We start from the raw sequence: 13,594 nt of genomic DNA on the forward strand, positions 1-13,594 counted from the left end.
GTAAATTTGAAAAACTAAATTAATTTTGAGTAATTAAAAAACATGTTTTCGAGTAATTTTAAAAAGGAAAAAAGTGATTTTTGATGATTTTAAAATCACTCATAAACATGCACTAAAATAAAATGAGTTGTGGGTTGGGTTTTTTAAGTGGTTGGGCTTAAATTTGAAAAAAAAAAAAAATTGACCCACATATCATTTTCACGTATCTGGAAGCAGATACACGTATCTAAAAATTAAAAATAAAAATAAAAAAACCAGATACTTCAAATCACGTATCAGACACATATCTATTACGTATTTGGACGTATCCATATCGTATCCGTATCTGATACCGATTCTCTGCACAATTAGAAGTATCTGTGCTTCCTAGCTTATCCTGAGGACACTATGGATGCGGCCCACTTTGTATTTAATAATAACGATGTGATCCTGAATTGTTCATGTGAAGACATGAGTTTGCATAAGACAGGATCGCGAAATAGTCACTTTTACTTTATTACACAATTTACTGTTAAGACTGACTATTTCAATACAGTGACCTAGATAAGTCGATCTTAATCATGAACTAACTATGAACTCTTGTTTATTCAGAATTATCTTTTAATCTACATAGGTGAGAGTGGCTCGAGTTCGCCGACTCAATAAGCCTCCCATTTTAGGGATAAGATTGGGTAGATAGCTAGGGACATAGTCCTGCAAGATGGAATTCACTCCTATATGATTCTAGGGATAGTAGATAGGTTGTTCTCTTAAGTGCTTACTCCAAGTCTTGGACAAGGGGCACCACCCTCTCATTGACCCATTGACCCAAGAGGGGCTTGGTTTGGTGGTTGGACCACAAACCAACTGTTCATTAGAGAATCAATGGGACCTAAGGAATAAGGAGTAATTACAGGTGTGAGCTCATGATCATTGGAGCTCATGATCTATAGGTCCATTAGGTCCCCAGCTAGCTCATATCGAACTAAACCTTAGAACAATGTGATGAGAGAATTTAAATTATTCAAATTTGGTTTAAGGAAGTAAGCGTTAATTATATGTGATATAATTAACGACTTATTGTTTAATTATGAAATGAACAATATGGAGAGTTTGAAATATTTAAATATGACTTAAATGTTATACATGAATAGGGATTCATGATCACGATTAGTGTTATTAATTAATTTAATATTTGATATTAAATTAATTTTATTAATTAATCATTTAAAATTAATTATTAGAATTAATTTTATTTAAAATTAATTTTACCTAAAGTTTATCATTTTAATAATTTTATAAAAAAATGTATTTAAATCTTGATTTTTTTAGATTCAAAAATCTTGGTTTTCCCACATTTGAACCACTTCAACATCTCAAGTCCCACTAGATTGAGCTTTAATTTGTCGTCACTCGGAGATTGATTTAATTTTGCATGATTTATTCTTTAAATAGAAGAAACATTGCTAAGATTTGGATCCTTTGGTTGACTTGAGAGCTGAAACTCTCTCTCAAAGTTTATAATTTCAACTCTCTCAAAGTTTTATTTTTCCTTCAAATTCATCACAAATTTGGTTCCCACAATCCGTTCTAAGGTCGAAGAATAGCGAAGAAAACTCTAGTAGTGGTCCACAAAATGTTCGTGATAAAAAACATCTAGTGGATCGTTTCAATTTTGAGCTACATCAAGGTTTACTCTTAAAACTCAGTTTTTCCAATTTTGAACTAGCATGCTTAATCCTTAAAATTAATGTAATTGAATGCTTAAGATCCTAATTGCTTCCCCTTGCATGTTCCTAATTCCAACAAAATGAAGATTTGCCTTGTATTTTTTAAAATGGGACTTTTTGATCTTTTGTTAACGACAATAGGAGTGAAACTATCGAAACGAAACCCTTGCAGGCACACAAAATAGCAAAACTCGCTCTCCTCTCTTGTTGTCTTACTCTATTGTTCTCTCTTAGTCTTCTCTCCAATGTATGGGTACTCGTTGCCAGCATGTGCAAATTGGTGCTTGCAGGATCTGGTATGGTCGCAAAAAAGAAAAAGACAGATCTGTAACTTCACTTATCCAGGATGTCAGTAAAATATCAATTAGCAATTTTCATTATTTTTTTTAAAAAAAAAAGGGATATTTTTCATTTTGAACCTCCAAAACAGGTTAGCTTTCTCGTAGAACTTCCCATTTCAAATTTTAATTTTTATATCATAAAATAATCTATCGATTTTTCCATGTTTAAAAAGAACTAAATACATTTTAGAGTAATTCTTATAACAATTTGACAATGTATGGTGAATTAAAAATGTCCAAAACCAAATAATATAGATTGAAAGTGAAAATCTGTCAAAACTGGACCAAATCGAACCAAAACGACACACCCATAAACTTTAGTGTTAAATAAAACCTAGTATCTACCACATTGTTTAAACGAATCAAACCAACTTGGTTCAATAGTTTCGTCTTGCATCTCTACCTTCATTAATCAAAACAAAACAAAACAATGCTATGTACATGAAACAAGCATTTTTTGCTACTTTGGTTGCTGTATAATGGATGGAGCATGCTGATTTATGGTTTAAGAGCTTTGCAATATGACTCCTCTCTCAAACAATCAACTTTATCTCAAACTGAGAGAGAACAGAATAAACACAGTTGAATTAATTCTCATTTTATAATTATTATTATTTCCAAATAATGTTAACAATTAACCTCAACTATGTTCTTTTATTTACACATTCGGAGTTTCACCTTTGGCAGTCTGAGCATCCACAAGCCTTTGCAAAGCAGCGTGACATCTGAAAAGTAAAGGAAGAGAGTTGCAGAAGAACAGCCAGAAGGGATAGAAACTGAATAATAATAATTAGGTCGAATGTTAGAAGTGTACCTCCAAGGAAGGTGATCTAAGAGCATTGAAGGCGATACAATAATTTCTTTGAAGTTCTCTCTGCTTGCAACATAAGCTTTATAATCATCTGTAACAGCTGGGCACCTTAAGCTGTTCAAGAAAGGTAAAGTGAACCTTCTTTCTTCAGGAACTATATGGATTAAAAGGCCTGGAAGATACATCTCTGAGAAATCCTCAGTCGAGTTTTTGTTTTCAGATCCTTCAACAGCTTCTATAATTTGAGATACCAGATCACTAGAATTGGAGAACTCGTCACCTTCAACTGTGATATCATTTGCTTTGATTTGATTCTCTGCAAGGAGAGAGGATTCTTGGCATTCCTTCTTGTCAGCTGCAGGCACGGCAAAATTCTTAAGGGTCATGTACTGCCCATTGGTGAAAACATTGCCAAATGTATAGCTTGAAAGGAAATAAGATGCATTCTTTTTAATTGCTCAAACTGATATTCTCAAATCAAAACTTGTTAATTTAACCAATTTCCTTTACAGATTAACAATTTTATTTCCACCACTAAATTCTTCCCCTACGATAGTTGATTAAATCTATGACTTTTTAACAATAATGCTCGATACCAAACCTTTGTTATCACATGGGAAAACACTACCAACCTCTAGTCTCATTCTGCTGAAAACTTGTGGAGATTCCCTGGTCATCAGCCTCAATTTGCGTAGGATACTTTTCTGATTGAGAATTCGTTCTTTCTGTTCCATCTCTCTGATAATTACTTAGATAAAGGAATCTACGAGCAAGCTGGAAAATTGGGGTTGACTTATCTTTGCTATCTTGTGACAGTGTTTTAATTGCAGCTGAACGAAGACGCATAATTGATCCAACCGAAAGTCTAGATGAAAATTCATTGTTGAACACAATACTGCAGAAATTTCAAAGCATGTGGTGTATAGAGTGGAAAAACAAATATTCATCACTAAAATCACCACGGGAACTGTAAAAGTTTACATTACCTTGTCACGAACTCTGAACAAGCATTCGCTATTATTGAATCAACACATGGAAGTGGCCCATATGCATAAACTTGTAAGCTGGGACACCGACCGTATAGCTGTGTACAGCAACATATGATATTGATAATGAAATAAGTGACTTAAAACTCTGGAAAATAAACAAATGTAAGAATAACACGGGGTTAGGACATTCATTGTAATAATCAAATGAGACTTTAAGAGATACTGAGAGCATCCAATCAATTTGCGGGTGTTTCACAATAAAGAATTAACAAAAATAGCATCCAGAGCAATATGTTTGACAGCCATTAGGAGTGAAGGTAGATCCTGTAGTTTCACTCCAAGGCTGTTAAAGTACACATCTCAGACATAGAGGTAAGCGGCTAAATTAATTGAAATGCAGATCAAATCTGAAAAATAAGTGAAGATGCTACCACCCCCCTCCTACACACACACACACTCTCTCTCTTCTCTATAAGAAGAGTCCAATCTTGCTAAGTGTTTTGGGCATGCTCGCCCAGTGCGTGTTTGCCTATGACCGCATGTCCAAACCATCCTCAACCACCTTATATTCAAGTCTTGTACATAGCTTAGCAAGCTGTTTTCATTTTCATGCTGATTTTCCTTCCAATGACATTTGGCTACTTTTGATGTGCAAGCCAGCTACAGTATAAAATGTTCAAAATGTAATATAGGGGAACCCACAAGTCAAACCGTCCACTAATTATTGTTGCACTCTTTGCAACCAAGCTTTCTTGCAATTGTCAGACCTCAATGCTTTCTTTAATGATGTTTTTAATGTTTTTTCTCTCTCACGTTCAATAAAAACCATTTTCTCTTGAAATGTGAGTGGAGGCTAGATCTTATAGAGAAATTGTCTGCAACTTTCTATTTTTTTTTTTTTTTACACGGATGACTTGATTGTCATATTAGAACAAGTGCCGCACAATCGTCCGTCCCGAGTTTGAAACTTTGTTTTTGTGACAATACCCCTAAAGAAAAAAAGAAAGAAAAAGAAGAGGACAAATAGTACATTTCTGATTATCAAAATTGAAAATTAAGGAATATTACAGGAAAGGTCCTGTGAAGGAGGGCCAATAGAAAACCACAAGAAATTTTTTTTTTTCCAAGCTTTTAAAATAACGAATAGTCTTCCAAATCCTCCAAGGCTCTAATTCCTGTCGTTCCAGATATTCTAAAAAGTCAAAGTGAGGAAAGTCGAACTTAAAATTGCTTCCTTGCTCTTTTACCCCTCACAACACACTGGATCAGATGCCGATCTACTTGCTCAAGGAAAACCCACCAAAGCTAAAAGGAACCCAGTCCAAAATCAGTAAGTTGAAGGGAAATTTGCCAGCCGAATGAAAAATTAATCGAAATCGAGAGAGAGAGAGAGATAGAGAGATAGAGAGAGAGAGAGATTATATCAAGTTAGTAATGTGTAAATGAAACTTGTTTGATACTCAAATCCCCCAACTACCATTTGTTGCATTACTTAATGTCGTGCCTCACTGGATATTATCTGTAGCCTTTTGGTTCCCCTTCGATATCATCGATTGACTTTAGTAGTCCTTCCTAGATGACTTGGAAGTCTTTTACAACATTCTTCATAATTGAGACATAAAACAAAAATTTCACGGAACAGACAAAAAAGAGGCTGACCAGAAACCCTACTTAGAGGTCAAAATACTATCATCCCTTACTGATCCCTAAAAAATGGCACATACATACAGGCAGGAAAAAAAAGGCATAGAAGTTGTAACATACTCTTAGTCCAAGTAATGCTGCAATAGCTCCTCCTAAGGAATGCCCTACAATGCGAACCTGGTAACCATCACACTCGCACCCAGGACCCAGCAATGAAGAAAGAAGGCCGCACGGTTCAGATCCTGCCCCTCAATTCACTCAACAATCATTCCAAATTGGTAAATCATACAGAAAATGTATCATACACCCTTTTGATAATTCTTCTAATGAAAGAACGGGTGCCATCCAAATACAGCATTATGATAACAAAAGTAAAAAAATAAAAAAAATAAAAAAATAAAAAAAGCATTAAATATTTTATGTCCAATTTGCACATCATGTTTATTTTAAAAGGCAATCAGATGCAATCATGCATTTTCAACTGGTTGGACTTGTTAATTTTATCATCCCTGCAAACTTTAAATTGTTGGGCCTGTATTTTCATTTTATATTTTGCCATTAGTACAAATGGCCCTTTATTTTATTTAATATTGTTGAAAATAAGGGGCTGTTATGTTTAGTCCAAAGGGCATTTTAGTTTTTTTACTTTGCCCAATATTTTTCCTTTTCTGTATTAGGATTTTCTACTATCTATATATTTCTTGGTTCTATCTTGTATATGGTGATTTGAGAATAATAAGAAATAGCTCTTCTATCGTGGTTTTTTCACCCTGTTCTAGGGTTTTCCACGTAAATTTTGTGTTTTCTGGTATCAGAGCATGGTGAAGAAATCCTAGCCGTCGTAGAGTTGGCTCCGCATTCTCCACCATCTACCTTAGCCGGCGACGAGACCACTGTCGAAACAGTTAATGCCGCCGCCATTCAAGCTGCTACCGACAAGTAACTTCGGGCAATCCACCTCAATCCGATGCAGGTGTCGCCGTCGCACGGAGTTCGGCCACCGAAAGGAACCGATCCAACAGCGCCATATGCAATCAAGACCAGTGCAATTGCACCTCAATCCGATGCAGGTTTCTTCCTCCAGCGCCCGACAGAGACAAGCCAGGTCTAGGCCCAATCAAAGCCCCAATCACGATCGGAACAATCGCAGCACCAGCGCTCGATTTCCCACCAACCGCAATCGATCCACCCGATCTCCCCGCCATTTTTGCTCCCGTGCCATCTGGTCTATCTCATCCAATCGTCGTTCTCACGAGTGAATCATCTTCTTATTTTGGTGGACAACAACCACCTACATCAGCCATTGTTAGTCCTCCTCAACATGTGCCTTCCAGCCATGGTGCTTTGGGTTTGATGGGTCTGTCTACAATGGTGGTCCAACAACAATTAGTTAGCATTCTAACAACAGATTGCTGCCCTTGGGGCAGCCCTTGGGACCACCACAAACCTTCAATCTAACCCTGTAAACTCAGATCTAATTGATGTATTCAGAGAATCCGGTAGCTGCTTTCCCTACTTTACCTACAACAAAATTTTTATCTGGATCTATGGGAAACTCTACAGGGTTAATTACAGGGGAGAAGTTGAATTACCAGAATTATTTCTCTTGGTCACAGTCCATCAAAATGGCACTCAATGAGTGTCACAATTTTGGGTATCTAACTGGTGAGATACCGAAACTTCGACCTGGAGATCCTCAAGAACATATTTGGAAGGGAGAAGACTCCTTGTTTCACTCGGTGTTAGTTAACAACATGGAATAACAGCGACTGCTCGAGATATTTGGGATGCAGTACCAAAATTGTATTCTAAGAGGCAGAACGCATCACGTTTGTACACCTTGCATAAACAGGTTCATGAGTGCAAACAAGGAACCATGGATGTGACTTCTTATTTCAACAAACTATCTTTACTCTGGCAGGAGATGGATATTCGTGAGATTGTTTGGGATTGACTGTGTGGTGGAGTTCAGGATTCAAAAATTGAGGAAGTTGATCGCATTTATGACTTCCTTGCTGGTCTGAACACCAAATTTGATATAGTTCGCAGTCGAATACTGAGACAAAGATTGATACCTTCTCTCATGGAAGTTTGTTCTGAGGTTCGTTTAGAGGAAGATAGATTAGGTGCTATGAATAATCTCATTGTCACTGGCATTGACTCTGCTGCGTTTGGTGTAAAATCATCTAAGCCTAATGGTGACAAGCAGAATGGTAAACCACCTCCAGTGTGTGAACATTGCAAGAAACCGTAGCATATTAAGGATCAGTGTTGGAAGTTACATGGTCGACTTCCAAATGGCAGACATCGCCCTCTAAATGATAAGTCAAATCCTGGCGGAGCACTTGTGAGTGATTCCACGAATGGTGCATCACAGTCTCAATCTCAGGTGAATAACCAGAATGACCCTCGTAATGTTGGGGTCAGTGCTATTGCCCAATCAGGTACTTCTCAGCCCTTCAATCTTCTCAATATTAATGGTAAGAAACCGTGGATACTAGATTCAGGAGCTACAGATCATTTGACTGGCTTGTCTAATCAGTTTCTCTCATATTTTCCCAATGCTGGTAATGAGAGAATTGAGATTGCAAATGGGTCCTTTGTTCTTGTTGCGGGAAAGAGTCATCTTTCTCTGTTTGAGGGTTTGACTTTACAGAATGTGCTGCATGTCCCAAAAAAATTTTACAATTTATTATCTATCAGTGTAAGATAACAAGAAATTTGGACTGTCAAGTTATTTTCTCACCTGATACTATTTTATTTCAAGACTTAAGCTCGAGGACGACAATTGGCACTGTCCGACACGATAAAGGACTCTATTTCCTTACAGACGATGCTTCCACTAGGAATTGTTATAGGACTAGTTTATTATCTTCTTGTTTTTCAACTTCTGACAAAGATCATATGTTATGCTATTTTCGTCTTGGTCATCCAAATTTTCAATATATGAAGTACTTATTTCCCCATTTATTTCATAATGTTGATATCTCTTCTTAGTCTTGTGATGTGTGTATTCGTGCATAACAGCATTGGATCACCTTTCCATCCCAACCTTACAAACCTTCCTAGTGATTCCGTCTTATCCATAGTGATGTTTGGGGTCCCTCAAACATCACTACTTCGTCCGGGAAACGTTAGTTTGTGACATTTATTGATGATTACACCCATCTTACATGGGTGTTTCTTCTCATTGATAAATCAGAGGTAACTTCTGTTTTCCAACAATTTTATACTACAGTGGAGACTCAGTTTAACACCAAAATTGTCATCCTTCGTAGTGACAATGGCCGTGAGTTGTTTAATAACACTTTCATGATTTCCTGGCATCTAAAGGCATTGTCCATCAAAGCTTTTGTGCTTATACTCCTCAACAAAATGGAGTGGCTGAATGGAAAAATCGCCACCTTATTGAGGTTGCTTGGTCCCTCATGCTTTTTGCTTCTCTTCCCTCTTATTTATGAGGAGATGTCGTCCTGACTGCAGCCCATCTCATCAATCAGATGTCTTCCCGTGTTCTCAAGTTCCAAACACCTCTTGAATGCTTCAAAGAGTCTTACCTAACCACGCGTCCTATTTCTTATGTTGCTCTTCGAGTATTTAGGTGCACTGCTTTTGTCCATAATCATGGTCCCAACCGCACTAAAGTTGCCCCTCATACTCAGAAATGTGTCTTTGTCGAGTATCCTCTTCACCAGCGAGGTTATAAGTGTTTCCATCCATCTTCACAGAAGTAATTTGTTTCTATGGATGTAATGTTTCTTGAGGATAAACCTTTCTTTCCTGTTAGTCCTTTTCAGGGGGAGAATACTAGTGAAGAGACTAATTGATCCACATATTTGTTTCCTACGGACTTTCTCCCTGAACCTATTCTGGGTGCAAATGATACTATCCTACCTACTAAATAAGTGTCATAGATAACATACTACAGGAAGAATCTTAGAAAGGAAATAGTGCCTCCTGTTGCTCCACCGACTACAATCCATGAGTCGAAACCGGCACCAGCTCAAGTCCAAGCATGATCTCAAGTTCAAGGTACTCTTGTTTCTGATGATACTGATGTGTGTGTTGAGGATGATATGTGTGAAGTGGTTGAGAATGACGAAACTGATATGATAGTTCTAGAGAATGACAAAGTTGCAGGTAGGGATGAGTCATCAGGAGAAACACAAGAAGATGAGAGTTTACTGCAGGTAACTGAGTGTAACCACCATCCTCTTACTGATGAGGGGTCAGACAAAACAGGGGGTTAAGATGCCTCTCTTGATATACCCATTGCCTTGAGAAAAGGGATCAGGTTATGTACTAAGTATTCCATGCATAGTTTTTTTATCTTACAGTAATTTGTCTTCTGAGTTCAGGGCATTTACTACTAGCCTGAATACAGTAACAATACAAAACAATATACATATGGTCATGGAAGTTCCTGAATAGAAGGATGCGGTCATGGAAGAGATGAAAGCCCTTGAAAAGAATAATACATGGGATCGTGTGGCTCTTCCTAAAGTGCATAAAACAGGTGGATGCAAGTGGGTGTTTACTGTGAAGTATAAGTCTAAAGGAACTCTGGATAGGTACAAGACCAAATTGGTAACTAAAGGGTTTACTCAGACTTATGGAATAGATTACTCGGAAACTCTCTCCTGTAGCAAAGTTAAACACAGTACGAGTCCTTCTTTCAGTAGCAGTTAACAAAGACTGGCCTCTCCACCAACTCGATGTGAAAAATGCGTTTCTGAATGGTGAATTAAAGGAAGAGGTTTATATGAGCCCACCTCCTCGTTTTGAAGCTCAATTTGACCATCAGGTTTGTAAACTCAGGAAATCCCTGTATGGTTTGAAACAATCTCCAAGAGCTTGGTTTGACAGGTTTACTATATTTGTTAAGTCCCAAGGTTTTACTCAGAGGCACTCTGATCACACCTTGTTCACCAAGAGATCAGTATCGGGGAAAATAGTTGTTCTAATTGTGTACGTAGATGACATTGTTTTGTGAGGAGATGATACTGCTGAGATTACCAAGCTTAAAAAGAAAATGGCTGATGAATTTGAGATTAAGGATCTTGGAAGCTTAAGGTATTTCCTTGGAATGGAGGTGGCAAGATCAAGAGAGGAAATTTCTGTTTCTCAATGGAAATACACACTCGATTTGTTGAAGGAGAAAGGTATGACTGGATGTAGACCTGTTGATACCCCTGTAGAATGCAATACTAAGCTAGGAGATTATGTTGACGAAGTTCCTGTTAATAAAGAGAGATACCAGCGTCTAGTGGAAAAGTTGATTTACTTATCTCATACTAGACAGGATATATCCTATGTTGTCAGTGTAGTTAGTCAGTTTATGCAAGCACTTTACGAGAAACATATGGAGGCTGTAAATTGGATTCTGAGATATTTGAAAACTACTCCAGGTAAAGGCCTGATGTTTAGGAAAACTGACAGGAGATGTATTGAAGCTTACACTAACTCCGATTGGGCAGGATCTATTACAGACAGAAAATTGACTTCAGGGTACTGTAGCTTTGTGTGGGGGCAATCCTGTTACCTGGAGAAGTAAGAAGCAAGGAGTGGTTGTTAGAAGCAGTGTTGAAGCAGAATACATGGCTATAAGTCTGGGAATATGTGAAGAGATATGGTTAAAGAAAGTTCTATCTGATCTTCATCGAGTGATCTTCCTATGAAGCTTTACTATGATAACAAGGCAACTATAAGTATAGCCAGCAATCCGGTGCAACATGATAGAACTAGACATGTGGAGATCGATAGACACTTCATCAAAGAAAATTGGATAGTGGCATATTTGTATTCCGTACATCCCTTCTAGTCAACAAGTTGCTGATATTCTCACTAAAGGATTACTCAAGCAAAGCTTTGAAACTTGTCTAATTGACATCTACGCCCCAACTTGATGGGGAGTGTTGAAAATAAGGGGTTGTTATGTATTAAGGGCATTTTAGTTTTTTTACTTTGCCCTATATTTTCCTTCTTCTACATTAGGGTTTTCTAATATCTATATATTTCTTGGTTCTATCTTGTATATGGTGATTTGAGAATAATAAGAAAGAGTTCTTCTATCGTGGTTTTTTCTCCTTGTTCTAGGGGTTTCCACGTAAATCTTGTATTTTCCTCTTCTTACTTTCAATAAATATAATTAAGGAGGAAATCGACAATATTCAACTAACTATTTGAAGTTTGGGATAAATCTTGACATAAACATACCTTTTTCGTACAAAGAATGTGTTACGAAATCGACAATTAAAGAACACAAAAGGAACGTAGAGATAGAGAAGATCGACACACAGATATACGTGGTTCACTAACAGTGTATTAGCTACGTCCACGGGCAACGAGACCCCCGTACTTGGTTGTTCGAAGCGCCAACAAACAGATTCAAAGCATTTCAACAGAATGATTGACATTATGATATAATTGCTATTAATTCAACAGAATGATACACAAGGTCACTCCTTTTCTTTTATGGAACCAGTTGAGCTATAACTTAGATACTTCTATTTTACCTTAAATTTCTCCAAAAACCCATTGATTAATGGAAGTTACTCGAAGGAATTGCTGATACTTCTTTCTCCATTTTGGAAGTTTCAAAGGCAACTAAAACACAGGTTCAATGTCTCATTAAATCTATTCACAAATAAGAAGAATTCTTAAAACCAAAAGAGATGGTTGTAGGAAACAACACAATCCCCAGGTAAAGATGACAAAATGGGGAAAGAGGATAAGAAATACACCTACTCTCAAATCACCAATTGATCCAAAAACTTAAGTTGATGGGTGAAGCCAAATTTTATGTCACATTATCTAACACTCCCCGTTACTTGTGGACTAGAAATATGAAGAAAATCTAACAAGTGGAATATTAATAGGGGATGAGAAATAACATTGCAAGGGTTTGAACACAGGACCTCCTTGAACCACTTGCTTTGATACCATGTTAAATCACCAATTGACCCAAAAGCTTAAGCTGATGAATGAAGGCAAATTTAATGTCATATCATCTAACAAATAGCGATAACAAAATAACTGTAATAGGACACAATAAAGAAGGCGGAACACTGGTCAAATCAACACTCTTTAATGCGGGTTATACATTCAATTCAAGGCCTTGCAGTTTCTTACAAACCAAATTTACCACAGAAGGCACAACTAGACATAGAGTTGCATCAACAAGTTTTAGCTTGCCCAAAGAAGGGGAGCATAGTCGGTAATTGCTCAAATTGAATTAAAATTGAAAAATAATTTGATTTTAATTAATTGAACAAAAAATAATTAATTAAATAAGAATTCAATTTGATTTTTGATTTTAGTTAATTTTGAATTAATTAAAATTAGAAATTGGAAAATTAAAACACCTTCCAGAACTTGTGAAGTAGGAGGTGATTCTCTTAATCCAACCACCTAGCCCACTTCCTTTGATCAATTTGAAGTGGCATCAGCAGTCTCCATTAGTGCCGACATGAAGAAGAAGGATAAAACTCTTCAATTTTGCTGATTGAAGAGAGATTTTGAGCTGCTGGAAAAGTTTTCTGCAGTGGTGTTCTTCTTACCACAAAAACCCACTCCATTCCCTTCACAAAAATCACATCAATCTTGAGTTCCACCACTCAAATTCAAGGTTGAGAATAGTAGAAAAGATCTCATGGTGGTTCACTGAGGACTTAAAGCTGAGAATTCGTGAAAAGCATCTTGGATTGGAAGATTAATCAAAGGTATCAATTCTGAAACCCTCTACTTTGATAAATGTTATGTTTGCCTGCTTTTATAACTCAAATTAAATGTAATTAGAGTGCTTATTGATTCTGAATACTTCCGTTGCATGCTTATTGTTATAATTCTATAATTAGGATTTTCCATTTTTGTAAATATTTTGTGATATTTTCCTTTTCTATGCTTTGTATACTTGTATATATTCATATCTTAGGGTTTTTGTGAACCTTAGGATTTGAGAATTTAGAACCCATTTGTGATACGTTTAGAGTTTTGTGGAGAGGTGAGTTTACACTTTTGCTCACAGTCGCCGTCTTCGGTTCGTTCGCCCTCGTTAGCCGCCGCCGCCACCGGAAAGAAAAAAAAAAAAAATAGGAAGCT

General features: G+C 36.9%; 1 protein-coding gene across 7 annotated transcripts in view; it reads right to left on the bottom strand.

Moving 5' to 3' along the window:
* Nucleotides 1-1,726: 1,726 nt before the first annotated feature.
* Nucleotides 1,727-13,594, bottom strand: part of LOC120075166 (diacylglycerol lipase-beta) — a 54,707-nt gene continuing 42,839 nt past the window's right edge. Inside the window, exons 11-16 of one of the 7 annotated variants that reach the window (XM_039028352.1) lie at nt 5,615-5,742; nt 3,848-3,945; nt 3,494-3,726; nt 2,865-3,216; nt 2,729-2,775; nt 1,727-2,002 (exon numbers count right to left, since the gene is read on the bottom strand). In XM_039028352.1, the coding sequence (XP_038884280.1) occupies nt 1,812-2,002; nt 2,729-2,775; nt 2,865-3,216; nt 3,494-3,726; nt 3,848-3,945; nt 5,615-5,742 (1,049 nt within the window). In that variant the 3' untranslated portion in view covers nt 1,727-1,811. Of the gene's footprint in view, nt 2,003-2,364; nt 2,608-2,632; nt 2,776-2,864; nt 3,217-3,493; nt 3,757-3,847; nt 3,946-5,614; nt 5,743-13,594 lie in introns of those variants that run through there. The other 6 variants (XM_039028350.1, XM_039028351.1, XM_039028353.1 and 3 more) reach the window with 6 other exon arrangements.

Source organism: Benincasa hispida, chromosome 4 (assembly GCF_009727055.1).
Source record: "Benincasa hispida cultivar B227 chromosome 4, ASM972705v1, whole genome shotgun sequence".
In the NCBI taxonomy this organism is placed as follows: Eukaryota; Viridiplantae; Streptophyta; class Magnoliopsida; order Cucurbitales; family Cucurbitaceae; genus Benincasa; species Benincasa hispida.